We start from the raw sequence: 17,190 nt of genomic DNA on the forward strand, positions 1-17,190 counted from the left end.
TCACTTGGCAGGTTGATTGTATAGGTGGTTCTGTTGTTTGGACTGTCTGAAGCTGGTGTTTTCCCTTTTCCAATTCAATGCATGTGGCAGGAAAGCTGGCTGTGGAGGGGGGCAGAGGGAGAAATGTTGGGGTGGGATGCGTGTCCAAAGAGAGAGGAGAGAGCGCAAGATGGAAAGGGGAGAAGCTGCACATTTGCTCTCCTGCAAAATGTACTGGATCCCTCGAAAGGTCAGCTCCATAAGTCAAAGCTGCAGCTTGCATGAACCGCACTTACTCAGCAGGTCACGCTGCCCTTGGCAGTGTCACCGGGCTCTTATTTTCTCATAGCTAAACTGTTCTTGAACAATTTTTCCAACGTGTGAGGCACAAATAGGTTTTCCTCCGGCCTCCAGCAAGCTGGGCTCCTTTTCCCATCTGGTCCGGTGTTGAACAAGCATATCCACTGTGGCCATTTTTGCAAGGAGGGGCTCTGCCGGGCATAAGGTTGGCACTTTTCTGAGTCCCTCCCAGAGCGTGCAAGGACAGCAGCACTGAGCGGGAGTCGATGCTGCACTCAGCTCTTCAACAGGTTTCCCTTTTGAGTCACTAGGGGAGCAGTTAGCAGAGTTAGTTGCTTTTCGTTAAGCAGCAATTTTGGGGATGGGGAAATTGTGTTTCTTCATTCTGGACTGTGCCCCTTATTCTGTCTCTGAAGACTATACGTTGGCCTTAAAATGTAGAAGCATCCCAAGAAATAGCATCAGGTCCTGAGAAGTGACAGAGGCTGTTCCCCTGCTCAAGCAGTTCCCAGGCCTTTGGAGCCTAATGCTGTATAAAGCCCAGGTGTGCCCACTAGAATCCATGTGTCCCTTCTGTGTTTAAAGAAAAAGGGGACAGGGAGGAAGCTGACCTGGCGTTGTCCATGTGGTTTAATGAAAGGCACCTATACGTTATTCTATGGAAAACTAGCTTAGGCAGCAACAATAGGACTCTTGTTTCAGAAGGAGAGTGCGGTTGCCTGGGTCGAGTGCAGAGGCAATGCTCACAGTCTCCGGGCAGGAGGGTTTAGTTCGTATCACCCTGTGCCGCACCCTAAGAGCTGAGCTCGGCATGAATCTGATGACTCATACATGGCTGCCTGCCTTCTACACAGCAGCAAGGAATCACAGCTGCTGTAGGGAGATAAATGGAGGCTAAAGCTAACAAGGAGGGACAAGGGCCTTGAAATAGACGGTAATACCGACTGCATTAGGGGGAGGAGAAATGGCAAAACATCTGGGGCCAGGCTCTAACATTGTGGCCCCACAACCACCAGCCCTGCACAACTAGAATACACCCAGGGAGAATGCCCCATCACAAGCGTCCAGCCAGAGCTCTGGCCCTGCCAAGAGTCCTGGACGTCCTCTGGGTGGCAGAAAAACGCAGTCAGTGAAGGCAACCCACACGACCAGATAAAACGAGTATGTGCAGAAGAATGAAATAAGCTGCAGCCTGAGGTTGCCAAGAGTCCCTTATTAGCGGGGACATCCCAATTTTTTCAGCTCTGTACAACAAGATTTGGAGTTGCTAAGTGCTGCAAAAAGCAGCAAGAAATGCCCTTGGAGAATGCAGGTGAGTACTGCTTATTATTATTACTATTATTATTAATGATGATGATAATATCAGGAGGAGAGGTGGAGTGGGGTGCTAAGAAAACAGCCCCTTATTTTTGAAATACACTGTTGGCAACCCATCATGCTGTTGAATGCATCACTCTTTTAGTCTTACACTGCCACCTAGTGCGGAAAACATGCTAGCACCGAGTTTCATGACATATACTATTCAGGTCTACCCTAAAAAGTTAGATCAGTCCAGCTACATTGCTCAAGGGTGTGAAAAGTCCACAGCCCTGGGCAATGTAGTAAAGCCAACCTAACCCCCTGTGTAGACAGCGCTAGGTCAATGGAAGACTTTTTTTTTTTTTTTTTTTTTTTTGTAATCGCAGCCCTAATAGCTAGGTACCTATGCAGGCGTGCACAAATCTTCCTACATACAGGATAACTCATCATTCCAATGTAATGTCAAGCACAAATCTTGAACCAGCTTAAAATCTAAGACATCCTTATTGTCAAGCATCTGAGGAAACATGAGAGGCTTTTAAGTGGTGGATAGACATCACACTGGCCCTCTGAAGAAGGTGAATTTCTATTCTATGGAGATGAAATCCTGGCTCCAGTGAAATCCTTGGCAAAGCTTTCATTGACTTAAATGAGGCCAGGATTTCACCATATGGCCTTGTCTGCACTAAGAAAAAAGGTGTGTTTTTATCCTACATGAGCTAACACATGGTAACTACTACATGGTACATCTAGGGTCTTCCCTTGGGGCTTACCTCAACCTGCTGCCAGGTGTTAAAACTACTACAGCCTTGTCCACACTAGGATTTTAGCACATGTGGTTAAACCCCCCCTTTTTGCCTAGTGTGGGGGCATGCTACGTGTGTGTTTGCTGGAAGAAGAACATCATTTAGTTACGGAAATGGGAGCAGATGTTATCCAGAAGTTATTTGTATGTTCTCAAATAACCCTGGCTAATCCTGTAATAAGTAAGAACTGTAAGAACCAGTATAGATTATCTTCAAATCTGGCTCTTAAAGTGTCACATGCCGGAGGTTAGATCACGTTACAAAAACCGAACACATCTCCTAAACAGAGGCTGGGAAGGGTCACACGATACAAAGCTCATCATCGTCCCGTATCTCCCGTGTGACAAAGAGTCTCTGATGGACATTTGGAATATGTAGCTCAGTTAACCAGGTGATTGCAAATCAAAGGGAATGTGGAGCAGCCCAGTGCTTAGTGCGAAAAGCCAAAGGTGGCCTGACAGGTAGCGCACCGGGCAGTGAATCAGGAGATGTGGTAGCTATGTCTGGTTCCATATGTGAATTGGGGAAGCCACCTCTCTCTGAGTCACTAGTGAAATGGGGCCAATGGTCGTAAGTATCTTTGTGCTTTGACGCCAATGGATGAAAAGCGGTAAGTATTCTTATAGGAGCATCCTGTTCATCAAGGGCCTAATCCTGTGCAGGGCTGACATCAACAGAGCCACACTGATTCATGCCAGTTCAGGAGCTGGCGTCTTCACTGGGCAGCTACCAGAGCAAGGCATCTGGGTCAGGTCTCTGCATAGGGGAATCTCTGAGTGGCATAAAGCCAGATCTACCTCACCTGCTGCTGGCAATCCTAGCACGGAGGAATGGGGGAGACAAGAGGAAGCATGGGAAGCCGGGGCTATGGTTATCCCAGGCTTGCAGGATGGTCCCTAGCAAATGCGACTGCCAGAGTGATTTAGAGAGCTAAACTGGCCCCCAGCCAGCCCCAGGATTGGCCAAACAGAAAGGTGACTGAGAACTACTTCTTCTAACTCCCCATCCTTGGTTCTGCATCAAGCGCAGCTCAACCCTACTGTCCTAGGAAAGACACTGAGCTGTATTTCACTAACCGAATAAAGCCCTGGTACCACGGGAGCACAGTTGCTTTTAAAACCTTTGCTGAGAAGTAGGCAGGAGCTGACATTTCTGTCTGTGCAAATTATGCAGCATGTGGATTAGAGACGTGCAGATTAGCAAATGTCTACTTTACTTAAGTACCAGTAAGAAGCCCAATGCCCTGTAATCTTTCAATTAGTGATCTCAGCCTTGCTCCTTGCTGATGTTTTTCCGCCACACGTTCAGCCAGAGCTCAGCATAGTTGGCAGCCTGTGCTGAGCAGTGGCCCAGAACTGAAATCTCAAGGATTTGGATGTGAAGGTTGACAAGCAGAATGGCCTGAGGGAGCGGCACCCTGCCTACCTCTTCTATGGCACGTGCTAGCTACTGCTAGCTCGTCACTCAAACTGCGGAGAGGGTGACCTGCATGGTAGCTCTGCTAAGCCGAAGAAGCACCTTTGATGGTTCGCAGCAGAGCTCAATCCTTTAAAGAGCTCTGCTCCAAGACCAGGAGCTGAGTCACTGCTTGTCAGTCACAGCATCCCGCTCGCAGTGGAAATCAACGTGCTTAGCTCCTCTGGTCAAAAGCGCTTCAGACATTTGGGTCATTAAACAGCAATGGATCTACGTGAAACAGTAGCTTCCCCTGTCATCAGCCCTAAGTGTGCTGTCGATTTCTCATTTCCAGGTTAAATTATAAGGACCCTGCATGGTGAGGGAGCTGATGCCCAGAGGGGTAGGAGATGCAGAGGCAGCAGAGATGGGAGATTTGAGAAGATTCTCACCCAGATAATGGCTGATGGCCAAGCCTACGTACTCTCACAGCACATTTTCTCAGGGATCTAGCTAGCAACACAGCCAAGAATGGGGCGTTGGCAGGCAGTGGGTGTCTGAGGGCTGTATCCAAAAGAGACATGGGAGGAAAGCACAGAATTCAGAGTCAGGTCCAGAGTTCGGGCACCCTATTGTCTGGGGTGGCTCTGACGCAAGGGTTGGGGTCAGGCCCCTCTCTGACCCAGTGAGAGCAAGCAGGATTGTGGGAGGGTTGCAGCTGTGCTTGTCTCCCATGCATGAGGATTTGTATCTTCTATCTATGCCCGATATGACAGGAATAGAAAGCTTGCTCTCAGCTGCACCCCCTGAAACTCTCTCGCACTGTCTGGGGTTTCCAGGGCTGCCCCTGCATTTGTCATCTTGATTCCCCGCCTGGTTGTTGGTAGCAAAGAATCACCCTCTGCCCACAAACTGTATCTATGAACAGGAACATCGCTCTAACCAGGAACGTCGCCTTCGGCACAGGCCTGGTCCTGCAGCCCTCATTCCTGGGAGTAATGCCAGTCACGCCGCTGGGGCTGCTTTGTGAATGAGGGGTGTGGAATCAAGTCCTGGTGGTGAGAAGGGAGAGTATCCTCATCACTAGAGCTCCCAAGACCCTGTGGACAGGGAGCCCTGCTGAGTGCCTGGTCAAGGGAGTATAAGTAGACCCTTTTTCCCTGGCACAGTGTTGCTGGAGGCTGGGGCCTGTGTGGTGGGGATGTGGGAAGAGGGTTGCTAATCCCCTTTCTGCACAGTGGGTCGCTGGGGTCAGGATTGAGCAGAGTCTTGATGCACAAGGGGAAGCTGGAAGTTCTAGGCTGTGACTCAAGATTCCCATTCCCGTTCCAGCCCAGCTCCTGGGGCAGCGAAGCTCCGTGCAGCCCCTTACACGGGCAGGGTTGAGGGGCTGTGCTAAGCACCAGAGGAGGAGTGTTGCTGCATTAGGCATTCAGTAAGGTGACCTCTTTCAAAGGACCGATTAGGGAAAAACGTACTTCTGCAGGACTGCAAAGAAAGCCCACCAAACTGGACGGAGACAGACAGAGGACAGAAAGGTTTAATGAAAGATGGAATTAATTGCTTAATATAAAATAACCCCCGATACATGCGTGCACTTCTTTGATGAGGGAAGCATTTCAAAGTCCTGCCAACGATAACAAGTTCCCAATTTTTTTCCAAGGAAAGATTTTTTTTCCCACTGACAGCAAAACGCCATCATACAACGAACCTTTGTTTTACTGTATTCTTCTTTTACTGTCTTTTCTGTCGGCTTTTTGTCAAGAGTCTGACTTGTTTCAACAGGATTTCTCAACTGATGTCCTGGTATCTCCATCCTTTTGGGAGGCCTGGCAGGGATACTGTATTTCAGAAAGTTCCCATAGCTGTCAAACCAAACTATATATGTGCAAGGTTTGAGCAAAGTGCTTCTCTGAGCAAATTCCTCAAGTAAAATAAATCTTTATATGCTGCACTCCATCTAACTGCATAAAACTAGCTACAATGCTCATAGACACATGTTCCTGCCCTGCATTAGCTTTGAAAACATGAATAATTGTTGAAGTCCATTAATTTTTGTAATTATGCCCCTCAGCCTCTCATTGACTTAATTCTTAACAGCCAAACTATGCATATTGATTTGGCAGCATTAGTTATGCTGTGGACCTGATATTGGAAATGTTCTCCTATAAGAAGGCAATGTGAGAATACACAAGGAACCTGTGGGGACAGAATTTCATTACCGTGAGATTTTTCCACTTAGAGACCCAATCCTGCTCATCTTGACTGATGTTAATGGGATTACGTGAATGAGTAAAGTAAACAAGATTTAGTCCTATGGGCCCAATCCAACTCTTGTTGGAGTCTAGGGCAGTCTTTTATTAACTTGAATGGGAGTTGGATGAAGACACAGATGTGCACATAGCTACAGGACCAAATAGTTTTCAAGTTGAATAAAACCATTTCTGCAGCTAAATTTATATTCAGCACAGGAAGGGCCGTGTGTGTGTGTGAAACACAGCCACTGAAATTGCACCTATCTTTGTTTGTGTCTAAGCTTTGGCCTATGCATATCACATACCTCGTATGGCAGTCTGGGTGGAGCACTGTGAAGCTTTTGTTATGCATAGCTGGTTGGAACCAGACTCAGAATAAGCAAGGCTCTTGCAAGCACCTTAAGCAATGAGTGATCATAGAACACCGCACCTGGCAGGCTGACTGCCCACTTCATGCGTCCTGCCCGTTTTGGATGCACAAATCTAAATTTTAGCATGCCCAAAATGGGCAGCAAAACATTCTGCACCCACAGTTTTGTACGCCAAGTTCAGGGGCCTTTGAAAATTCTCCCCTAAGGATTCTTCATACTGATAATGGAGCAGTAAAGTAACAGGAGCTGTCCCACTGAAGGATGAGGACTTCTAGCAAGTTGACAGCTCTTGTTTATTTTGCTTGGATAAATTATAGCTCAGTGACACCATCAATAAGGAAATTCTAATATAGTGGTTGAAATCATGAATGGTTTCCCCAAAGGAACTGGTTCAGATCTTACTCCATTGGCTTCTACTAGATCAGGATCTGGATCTGAAATTCCACAAACTGTAAGAGTGTTTAGATCTGTGATTAGGGTTTCATTCACTTTTATTCCATTATAAATAGCAAGGACTGCCTCCCTTACTACCTGCCATGAAAATCCAGATTCCAATAACAGACGGCTGCAAATTTTTGCTTGCTGATCCTCAAACACTCATATATATTGGATCATGCATGCAGCACTGCTCTCAACTTGCATGTTCTGGAAACATATATCAAACACCCTTATTCTATTACTTCATATCAGCCACTTGGCCAGCTCAGCATTAAAGGGACATTTTCAGGTAGTCTCTAGACCCAAAATGTAGGTGTTGTAAGAAGCAAAGATTTTGCAAATCTTGACAAGTGATAGACATTTCTATGTTAAAGCAAATAAACCCTACACAGAGGATTCCCTGTAGTGTTTAACTCAAACACTCCAGTGCTGTATTCCTGTGTCGAAATCAGGAAGTAAAGCTAACTAGAAGCAAAAGTGAAACTAACTCAAATGTTTTCCTTAAAAGAAATGCAAAAAGTGAAGCATAAACAGTGAAAGGCAAATTTCACCCTGTATGAACAAATTATCTATTTGCACGTACAAGTACCTGCATAAAAAGTCAACTTTGCAGCATGCAGTTGCTGGTTCTGAGCGTGCAACGACACATTTGGCTGGCCTGGTTTGTATACAGTATGTTGTTAGCAAAAATTAGGGTCAAGATTGTCAACAGTGACTCGTGATTTGGAGTGCCTCACTCTTTGGGTGCCCAGTCTGAGATGCCTCAAGGGGGCCTGGTAGTCAGAGAGCAGGTATTCAACACTTTTGGAAAATCAGCCCCCTTTATGGTGTCTCAGAGGGGGTACCCAGACGTCAAGGCACCCAGACTCACTAGTCACTCTTGACAATCTCATCGTGGGTGTCTGTTTTTGAACAATGTAGCTAGGCCCAAGTTTTCAAAAGGGCTCTTCCCCCACCTTTAAATCCGGGGCTGCCGTTCTGTGTGCACTAATCAAGTGCACCCCTCCCCCAAGGACACAATACAGGCGTGTACGCAGGTCAGGCAGCTGTCTGCCTCCCTGGGCTGCATGGTACAAAGGCTGCTTCCAGGCACAAGGTCTGTATTCGTCAGACACAGACGCATTGGGTACACTAATCTACGCCGGCCAACGTAGAGGCTGATTTTGAAATATTGGTTCATGCATCCAAAATGGTGGTGTCACTGGGGGGCATTTGAGCCAAACTAAGACGGAGCAACGTTACCTGATCAGTCAGAACAACGCAGCACTCCTCAGCCATCCTAACGTCCAGCCTTTGAGTAAAGGTTCCAACCTTCACCCGGATCCTCAGCCCACACCCCCAGCCCAGCACCTCCAGCTTTTCTAGCAACTCAACTAGCTTTTGTAGTCTTCAGCTCCTGCCTGCCACTAGGATGTCTCAGCTGCTGGGCGGGCAGGAGACCGATCAGCCAGGCAGACTCCTTCTGGTCCTACAATGGGTTCGCTGTCTCCTGCCGTCTCCTGCTCCCTGTCACCCCACAGACAGCTGTGCGGGGTAGATATGGTGACTGGCAGCAGAGTCTGTGCCAGAAGGGCAGCTCCATTTTCCCAGGCAGTGGTGCTCTGGGGATGGCTGGTGGTTGTGTAAAGAATCTCGCCGGGGAGGGAACAGGAGGCAGCCATTGCTATGAAGAGGAGGCAGGTGTTGAGTGAGGACAGGAGCAAAGGCAGCCTACCGAGATGCTGAAGGTGAACAAGGAGAATTGGTAGACTGGGAGGGGCTGGATCACTGATCTGCTGGAGAGGAGGAAGGATGGAGCAGGGCTAGAAGTGAGATAGATTATGATGTAATCGATGGATTTTGGGGGTGAGAATAATTGATGGTAGCATGGATTTGGGTGGAGGCACTAGTGGATTTGAGAAGGGAGTTATTTATGGAGTTACTTTGCTGATCCTTGACTTGGGAGGTCGTTATATCGGGCTTCTTGAGGCGCACACATATCTCTGTCCTCTCCCTCAATCTCTTTCTTAATTCCCCACCCCTGCCCTGACAGCGTCCTGCCCTTTCCCAGCCGAGCGACTGTCTATGGTGACCATTGAATGTCTATGCTGAACACTGATTTTTTCCTAGATATTCAAAAGACAAATTTTACAAGATCATCCCAAGAAAGTTACCCCTGTCTGTTAGTAACGATCCACATTGCCGTTCCTGTGCCATGGGGTTAAGTAAAGGTTTTGATTCATTCAGCCAAAAATCCTCATGTAAATGCCACATACATTTTTCATGAAGTGAGCACATAACTCTCCCCAGTGGAGAGTTATATGATTAAATCAATCAGCTCAGCCTTTTTTAAACACTTAATGTTGCAGTGAGAGCTTGAATCATTTTTCAAGGCATACAGCTATTGGCACTGTGGTCCACTCAGTAACACTTTCCCCATGAGGCTAGGCATGTCATTATGCTTTTAACTGGAAACTAGCGGTGACAGAAGAGGATATAAAAAAATACCTGCATGGATGAATGCATCTCAATCAGCGTTCTGGGAAAAATGTCCATTCTGCTCCAGTAGACGTCAAGAGGGAACACAGCTCCCAAATGAAACTGACTGTAGTCAAACAAGATCATCTGAACATCACTGCAGGTCATGTGACTAATGCACCAGTGAAAGCCTAACGCTGTCAAGCAGTCATGATTGGCTCAAAGGTTTGGGACATGAGGGTAAATCCCAGGGAGATGGATTAGTGGGCAGAGTACAAAAGAGGCAATTTAAGACGCATTAAAAAATCAATGTATTACATGCCTCTGCAATTTATCACATACACACCACATGTGGAGGTGGCAGCCATGTGATACATTTTAGAGCCATGTATTAAGTTGTAGGATATGCACATGCTGAGGCACTTCTATATAAAATGCATAGCAGTGAGAATGATCACTGGAACATGAATTCAATTGTTAGACCTGCAAGCTGGTGGAGCACCAAGATGAGCTCCAAAAGATCTGGTCATGACACTGGGCCTTCACATGGAGGGGGACGATTAATGGGGTGAATTAAAGTGAGATCCTTAGAATCCAGGCTCAGCGGCTTAAGGGGGCTCAACATGTCAACAGGTTGGTGAGAAAAAAAAGAGTTCATCCGGGGCGCTGGTAGAGAAGATCTAAGAGTCCAGGGGCTAGGGTGCTAGGATTAGGAGTCTGTGGCATTTTTTTTGGATCCAAATTCCATTTAGTCCTAATCCTGCCATGAGGATTTAAGAGGGGACGCACCTGGTGAATTTTCAGGACTCTGTTTGGGATGATGGGAGCCCTCTGAGAAGGGACACTTTCAATTTTAATTTTAATTTTAATTAATTTTAAATTAAATTAAATTAAATTTTAATTAAATTAAATTTTAATTTTGTTTTTATTTATATATTGTTTTTGGCCCCTGGCAACGCCCCTTCCCACTTGAAGCAGTGCCTAGGGTTCTTAAAGGGTTCTTAGCTCATAAATAAATAACATACAAAGACCAGCAAGCATGTAAATGATTTAGCTCTACAACTCCCTGGGAGGGGAGGGGGGTAGATTATTGAACCATGTGGGGGGAAGGTAAAATACAGAGATGGTGGGTGACTTGCCCAAGGACCACAGCTAGCCCTAAACACAGCTGGTCTTATAGCCAAACCCTGTTAGCACCAAGCATCCCTCTGACCCCATGGAGAGGGCGGCCTTTGGGTGTCTGGCCCTAGGGGGCAGCTGTCCTGGAGCCCCCACCCTCAGTGGTGTGTCTCTTTGTTCCCCTGCATTCCCAGGGTGGGTGGGACTCCTTGTGCCCCCATCCCCAGGAGGCTGGTCTCCTTGTGACCCCGCCCCTAGGGCCTTTCGCCCCGCCCCCGGCGTTCCTATTCGTGGGCCCCCGCGCCCAGGCCGGCTTTAGGACCCGGTAGAACCCGACGAGCGGGGAGGCCGAGCCAATGAGCGCACGCAGCGGCCCGCTCCACATTTGCATAGCCGGCGCGAAGCGGCCAATGGGGGGGAGGCGGCGGCGGTTGGTCGCGCAGCCAAGCGGCGGCGGCGCTGAGGGAGGCCGCGGAGGATGGCGGCGGCGGCGGCGGCGGCGGCGGCGGCGTGCGGGTCCCCGGCCAGCCGCTCGTCCCGGGAGCAGCCCCCGCCGCGGAAGCGGGGCGACTCCCGGCGCAGGCAGGCCGCTCTCTTCTTCCTCAACAACATCTCCCTGGACGGGCGCCCCCCGGGCCTGGCCCCGCAGAAGCCGCCGCCCCCCTCGGCCCCGGCAGGGGGGGAAGAGGAGGAGGAGGCGGCCGAGCCGGCCGGAGCCCTCGCCCGGCTCCTTCCCGCCCCGCTGCCCTGCCAGCCGCCGCGGCCTCCCAGCGGCGGCCCCCCGGCCCACGCCGTGGGGGCTAAAGGCGAGGCGGAGCCGCCCCGGCTGGCCCCTTTCCTGCCCCAGCTGCTCCTGGGCGGGCAGCTCGGCCCCACGCCCCCCACGCCGCCCGCCTTACCGGGGGGGGCCAAGTCGGGCGCGGCCCCCCCGGGGCTTCTCAGCCCCACGCAAACCGTCCCAGGAGGAGGCGGCGGCTTCACGTTGGAAGTGCAGCGGCAAAGGTGAGCGCGCGGGGGGGTCTCGGACGCCTGGGTCCCGCCCCCCATCCCCACCAGTGTGGGAGTGACCGTGTCCCCTCCGCACTCGCTGCGTGGGAGCAGGCCCCCCCCCCAGGGTCTCCGCGTTGGGCTGAGACCGCATGGGACACTTCAGCCTCCCCCCCCTCCCCAAGGAGAATGTGGGGTGAGCCCCAGATCCCCCCCCGGGAGAGTCCAGCCCGGAAGGGGGGGCTTGGCTGAGAGCCCGGACCCGCCCCGTTCTGTGAACTAATCTCCGGCCGAAGGGCAGGCCAGGGGGGATGTCCATCCTATGGAAATCATGGTGGGGGAGAGCTTCTCCCGTCACCTCCCCTGGGTGGCTGAGAGCCAGCCTGGGAAAGTTGGGGGCACCTGCCCGGGGGGGGGGGGGGGAGATGGGGTGTGTGCCGAAGATGCTGCTTTGGGCTTGGTGTGGCGCCTTCCCATGCCGGTACCCGAATCGCTCCTAGGTTGTGTCCGGCTGGCCTGTCTTCTGTTGAGAGGTTCCTTAGGAAAGAGCCCTCGGCTGAGTGTCTTGCCTTTATAAAAAGGAGAGGAAGGGTGCTGTGGGCTTTGGCTCGGTTCACTACTACTAATCCCTCGGTACTCCTGCATGTTTGTTTTTAAAGATAGTGGGAGCCTGCTGTTTCCCGTTTTGTGTCTCTTCACCAGAGCCATCCAGGGAGTTCTGGGGGGTTCCTGATCAGCCTGAGATCTAGGTCATTTTGACATCCGTCTTCCTTAAAGCTGGGAACAAATCTACCGACCTGTGTTTCTGTTTCTGTACTCTTACCTGGCTTGATATGGTGGTACTAGCAGGCATGCTGCTTGCAGGAAAACTTTTTTTCTTGCTTTGAGCTTTACAAAAGTCTGTAAGTGGCTACTGCCTAGTTATTTGGTAGCACAGTGATACATGTGCAGTGAGTGCTCAGACTCTTCAAATCATTTGGGGTGGGAGGGTTGTTTTGCAACATATTTCAGTCAGAAAGCAAGCTGTTGGAGCTGGAAGGAATAGGAATCCTAAACTGTGTGTTATAGTGGTCATAGGTTTTCAACTGTTCAGAACATGGGTTTTTTCCCAGATCATGCTGATACATAAGTAAGCACAACTCTGTGCCATTGAACTCTGTCCTAGTTTTAGATTGAGCTGTAATTTGTTCCACTTAGTCTAAATTCTTCTCTGTATACCTTGTTTTAATCGTCCACTTCTTGTTTACACTATCATTTCAGAAGCAATATTAATAAATGGCTTGTATGTCATAGGTGCTTGTGGGTGAACTTCAGAGATGGGTACACTGTGCTTCAGTGAAGAAATATGATTGATGAAGTCAATTATTCTATTCTGATTATTCTAGTCATCTTGCTCACACAAATACCCATACTGTGTTAGCTGTCCCATTGAGTCTACAGACAGGCTGAAACAATAGCACAAAGTGACATGAACCCCTTAGTCATTGTCAGTGGTTTTCTAACTTCAGAAGTTGATTGCTGTGCTTAAATAGGAATGTTGTTAGTGCTGGCATGCCAGACAGCTTCACTGATACAGCTCGCCAATGTACTCATTCAGTGCAGCTGAATGTAACGGATATGTCCTGTGATCCGGAGGAGACTGCGGCCAGGCCACATCAAGGTTCCAGCATCAATGAAGATAGCTACCCAAGTCCATTCCTAATGAGTGACCCACAGCAGTGGTCCTGTCCTGTCCTTTCCTCACTCCTCCACTCCCACTTTCCCACCCCCCCAAAATAGGGACAGGTCCTGTCTCACTTCCCTCAGGAAGAGGGAAAGAAGGCCCAACGGTCATTTTTAGCCTTTTACACACAACAATATTTTTGTACAGTAATCTGTAATTGCATAAGATCTAAAGAAACAGTGTTGTTGTGCAATATCTTCCTGCACAGCATACCTGTATACCAAGGGTGTACAATGTGTTGTCCACAAAGTCCTTATATGCAGGCCCAGACTACCCTCTCCATGTTAGCTATATGGAAACAACAGAGTGGATCACCAATATTTTTTTTTCTTGCAGATGCACACTAACAACAAGCAGCTCTTACTTGTATCTTCCTTGAAAAATGATTAACAGAATTTGTTCTGGTTGTGTGCACTTCCTTTTGACTTTTAAATTAAACTTCTTTGAGGAAAATTTCCCTCTGGATCTCTGCTTATATAAGCACTAAAGTGCCATTGCACTTTTCAGATATAGATAGCTATGTACGTTTAGGTGTTTTGCACGCTACAGACAAAGGAGCAAAATTGTGTGCGTGCAATTTTGCATATGTACACCAATGGAGGCTGAAGAAATCCAACTGAATATGCAAGTTAACTCTTCGGTGCTGACTCCTCCCCTTCCTGTGCCAAGTTAATTATAAGGAACTAATACAATGTGTTACACAAATAGTCTTGGGACTTTATAGTATGTAAACATTCCTTTCCTTATTGCATCTCCCTCCTCTTGTTTGAGGTCATTTCTCCCTCTTCAGTATCTAATTTAGAGAGTAAGCTTCTTAGGTCAGGGACTGGTCATATATTTTTGACTATGCAGCCCCATGCACCTCTATGGTGCTATAATAAATAACTAGGCACAGCCTTGAGTCTTGGAAAGTTGTCAGTGTATGCCTTTGTTGCAAAGGATGAAAATCTCTGCTGTGTGTTTTCAGTGGAACAGGTTTCTGTTATCCATATAGATGATTCTTTTATTCCATCACATGCACCAGCCACTGTATCCTCTGCATAATATGGAGCAGAAAATGTTTCACAATAGTTGCATGTTTTTCTATCATCCCAAATTTTCTACAAAACAATGCGTAAAGAATTGTGGTCATTTTAGTGGAACTCTAGAATTTGAATAGTAGATATTCTGTGTAACACGTTACATAATCAGTTTTTGCTACCTGGTGGTGCTCCTCACTCAAAATGTGTTAAACTAGTTGTTTGTGTCATGTAACTAAGCTTCAAAACGATGTATTCATAACCTATCCAATCCCTCCATAATACTGTGGCACAGCTGTTGATTCCGTGGCACTGACACCTATATAATGACAGAGAACATTCTAAATTTGTTTCTACAGTGTTGCTAATTAGGATGTGGCTTCACTGGAGAACTTGTTAATATTTAAACCCTATTGGGAAGAGCCGAGGTAGCTGACATGGCTGGTCAATATAGACCAGGGCAAATCATGATTAAACTCTATTAGGTGGAGAGCTTAAAGAATATTGGCTGACATGATGGCTGAACACAGTTTGCTCAGGTCTAAACTGACTAGTCAGTGACATGATGCTTATTTTCTCACAGTTGCTATACAGTTGTCTAGTAAAGACAAGCCTGTAGGGTGGAAAGTTCTAACATCTATCCTTTATTAATATTTAGCCTGTTAGAATATGCTAACAGTGCTTTCTTTCTTGGAGTTGCTTTATAAATCTCAATAGCCAGTTTTATAATGTTGCTGGCTATGCATTATAAATGTAGAAGAAAGATTGAAGGTAGAAAGCCTTTGTCTTTTGTGCAGATGGGCTGGTAGAACATCTAAAATTACAAATCTGGTTTTTCACCACCTTCCTTTTTCTGCCTGTTATCCCTCCTCCCTGTCTCCTCCTCCATCTTACTCCATTCTTTTGTTCTTTCAAAGAATAAGGCTAACAAAAGAGGGAGGAGGTGAATAGGGAACTGAGCAGCATTGCCAGATCTTAATGAATTTCTGCAGCTGAGTCTGAAATTGGCAGAGTTTGCTGTGGAATCAGATAACTGGGGGCTCTGAAAATAGCAAGGTTATGAAAGCATGAAGAATGGGAGCAACAACCATACGTGACCATGTTTATTATGCACTCGTGAAGTTTTGATATGGCGCTAATGCAGGGAATAATAGTGAAATATTTTTGCTCTGCATTTAATTTAGCTGCAAACAAATATCTGGTCCAAATCAAAGCCTCAGCAGTGACAGTGCCATTTAACGTTCTGCATGCAGTCACTTTCTTTCCCAAATTAAGCTGTGTTTGGCTTAGCAATTGGGGGAACTGTTCAAAATGCTGATGTGTTTGCTGATAAATCAGATATGGCTTAAATTGATTTAGATCATCTTTATAGGTAGGTAATGTTAAAATATGATTTATAGTTAGGCTGACACTTTTTAAAAATAGTTGCTATTAATTGTCATATTGATGTAGTTACTGTCAAATTAACTCAGTTTGTAAAATGGCACAAATATCTCCCTTCCCCACCCCCAATGGCTTCTATGTCTGTGGCTGTAAAGCACCATCATTGTTTGAGCTTGAAGAAACATTTTGTCTTTAAACATTTTTCAAAAGATATTTTAACAACATTTTCCCCCATCCATATGGATCAAGCACGTATAATTTCCAGAAATGGTTTAATGTGAGGTTGTTACTGAGACCCAAGCAAATATTAAAATCATAATATAAACTGCTTTCTGTGCCATTTAGTTTTAATTTTGTAAGACTTCAAAAGTATTTAGATAGTGCTTAGAGCATGCGCAATACTTTACAGGAAGTGGTAGATACTAAACAAAGAACAAAATCCCCAGCCTTTGAAGAGCTTGCAGTCTGCAATACAATAGTGGTATGTGCTTTGTATAGCTGAAATTAATACGTTCAGAATTTACACTTTGTTCATTTGTCTAAATGTCAGCCAGGCCTTAGGCCAGTTCCCTTTTAGCAAGCTCCCTTTTCAGAGACAACTTGTGCCTGCCTCTTTGCTGCAGCAAACGAATTGTGGGTGTAAAGGTAACATTTGCATGGCTGGCTTCTGCTGTGCCCATCAGTCATACTAATATTTGTGCTCACAATTCACCAAACAAAAACAACAACAAAAAACCCACTATGTAAGATCTCATAAAAGAGAGGTTAGTCTTCAGAAGATGTCCTGATGTACTCTGCACTCAGGCCAGAGAGTCCTTAGGCAAAATTTCCATTGTGACTGACCTATGAAATCATTTGACGTCTTCCTTTAAAAGGGATCAGCAGCTTTTAAAAATATGTTTTAAGATCCCAATCAAGGGAAATCTATGTGTAGACTTGCAGTTGTTCTGGCCTACATGCAATTCTGACCTGCTGTAATTTTTCAAAGCAATTAAGTGCTTGTGAAAATGTCATTGACAAGTGCCTTAGAAACTAGCCCCATATTGACTCAAGAAAAGGCACAGATGTTCCTTTTCTAATGCATTTACCCCACATGCCCTGCCTGTAACTCACTCATGCCAGTTTGCATAGCTCCTGTTCTAGAGAAGCCACCGCTAGAAGTGAAACCAACGTTCTCTCTGTCAGTTCAATCCTTGCTTTTCTGAGAGAGTAAAACATGAAGGTGGCCAATTGAGGTGTGGAGATGTACTCATAAGTGGTATTGATCTAAACACTTTATAACTCACAGCAAAAAAAAAAAAAAAAAAAAAAAAAAAGTGGATGGTCTCATTCCAACTTCTCCAGCAAAAATATCTGAACAGATTCTGTAGCAGGGTCTCATATGACCAGGACTTCATTATTTTTATGGTAGTTTACTAAAATATACTTGATGAAGTACCATAAATTATAGTTGTCAAATAAATATGTAGTGATGCAGTATTCATGGGGGATGTCGGGGGGAGTTGGTTTAATATCTTTCTTGCGAACTTGCAGCATCCTGTTATTTTCAGTGTTCTTCCTCCATTCCCACCCAGCAGATTGGTGAGGTTTTACTGCACTGTATTTTGAAATGCATCCTCTAGCTTTGAAATCTATTTGGGATCTGTTTATTTTTCAAAA

At 46.7% G+C, this 17,190-nt stretch overlaps 1 protein-coding gene across 1 annotated transcript in view; it reads left to right on the forward strand.

The window, feature by feature from the left end:
• The first annotated feature begins 10,897 nt into the window (after positions 1 to 10,897).
• The window catches only part of CABLES2 (Cdk5 and Abl enzyme substrate 2), a 37,721-nt gene continuing 31,428 nt past the window's right edge, over positions 10,898 to 17,190 (forward strand). The window contains exon 1 of the mRNA XM_067554547.1: positions 10,898 to 11,421. Coding sequence (XP_067410648.1) covers positions 10,898 to 11,421 — 524 coding nt within the window. The remainder of the gene's footprint in view (positions 11,422 to 17,190) is intronic.

The sequence above is a fragment of the Emydura macquarii genome, unplaced genomic scaffold, assembly GCF_026122565.2.
Source record: "Emydura macquarii macquarii isolate MOO-44397 ecotype Brisbane River unplaced genomic scaffold, CSIRO-AGI_Emac_v2 contig_1483, whole genome shotgun sequence".
Taxonomy (NCBI): Eukaryota; Metazoa; Chordata; order Testudines; family Chelidae; genus Emydura; species Emydura macquarii.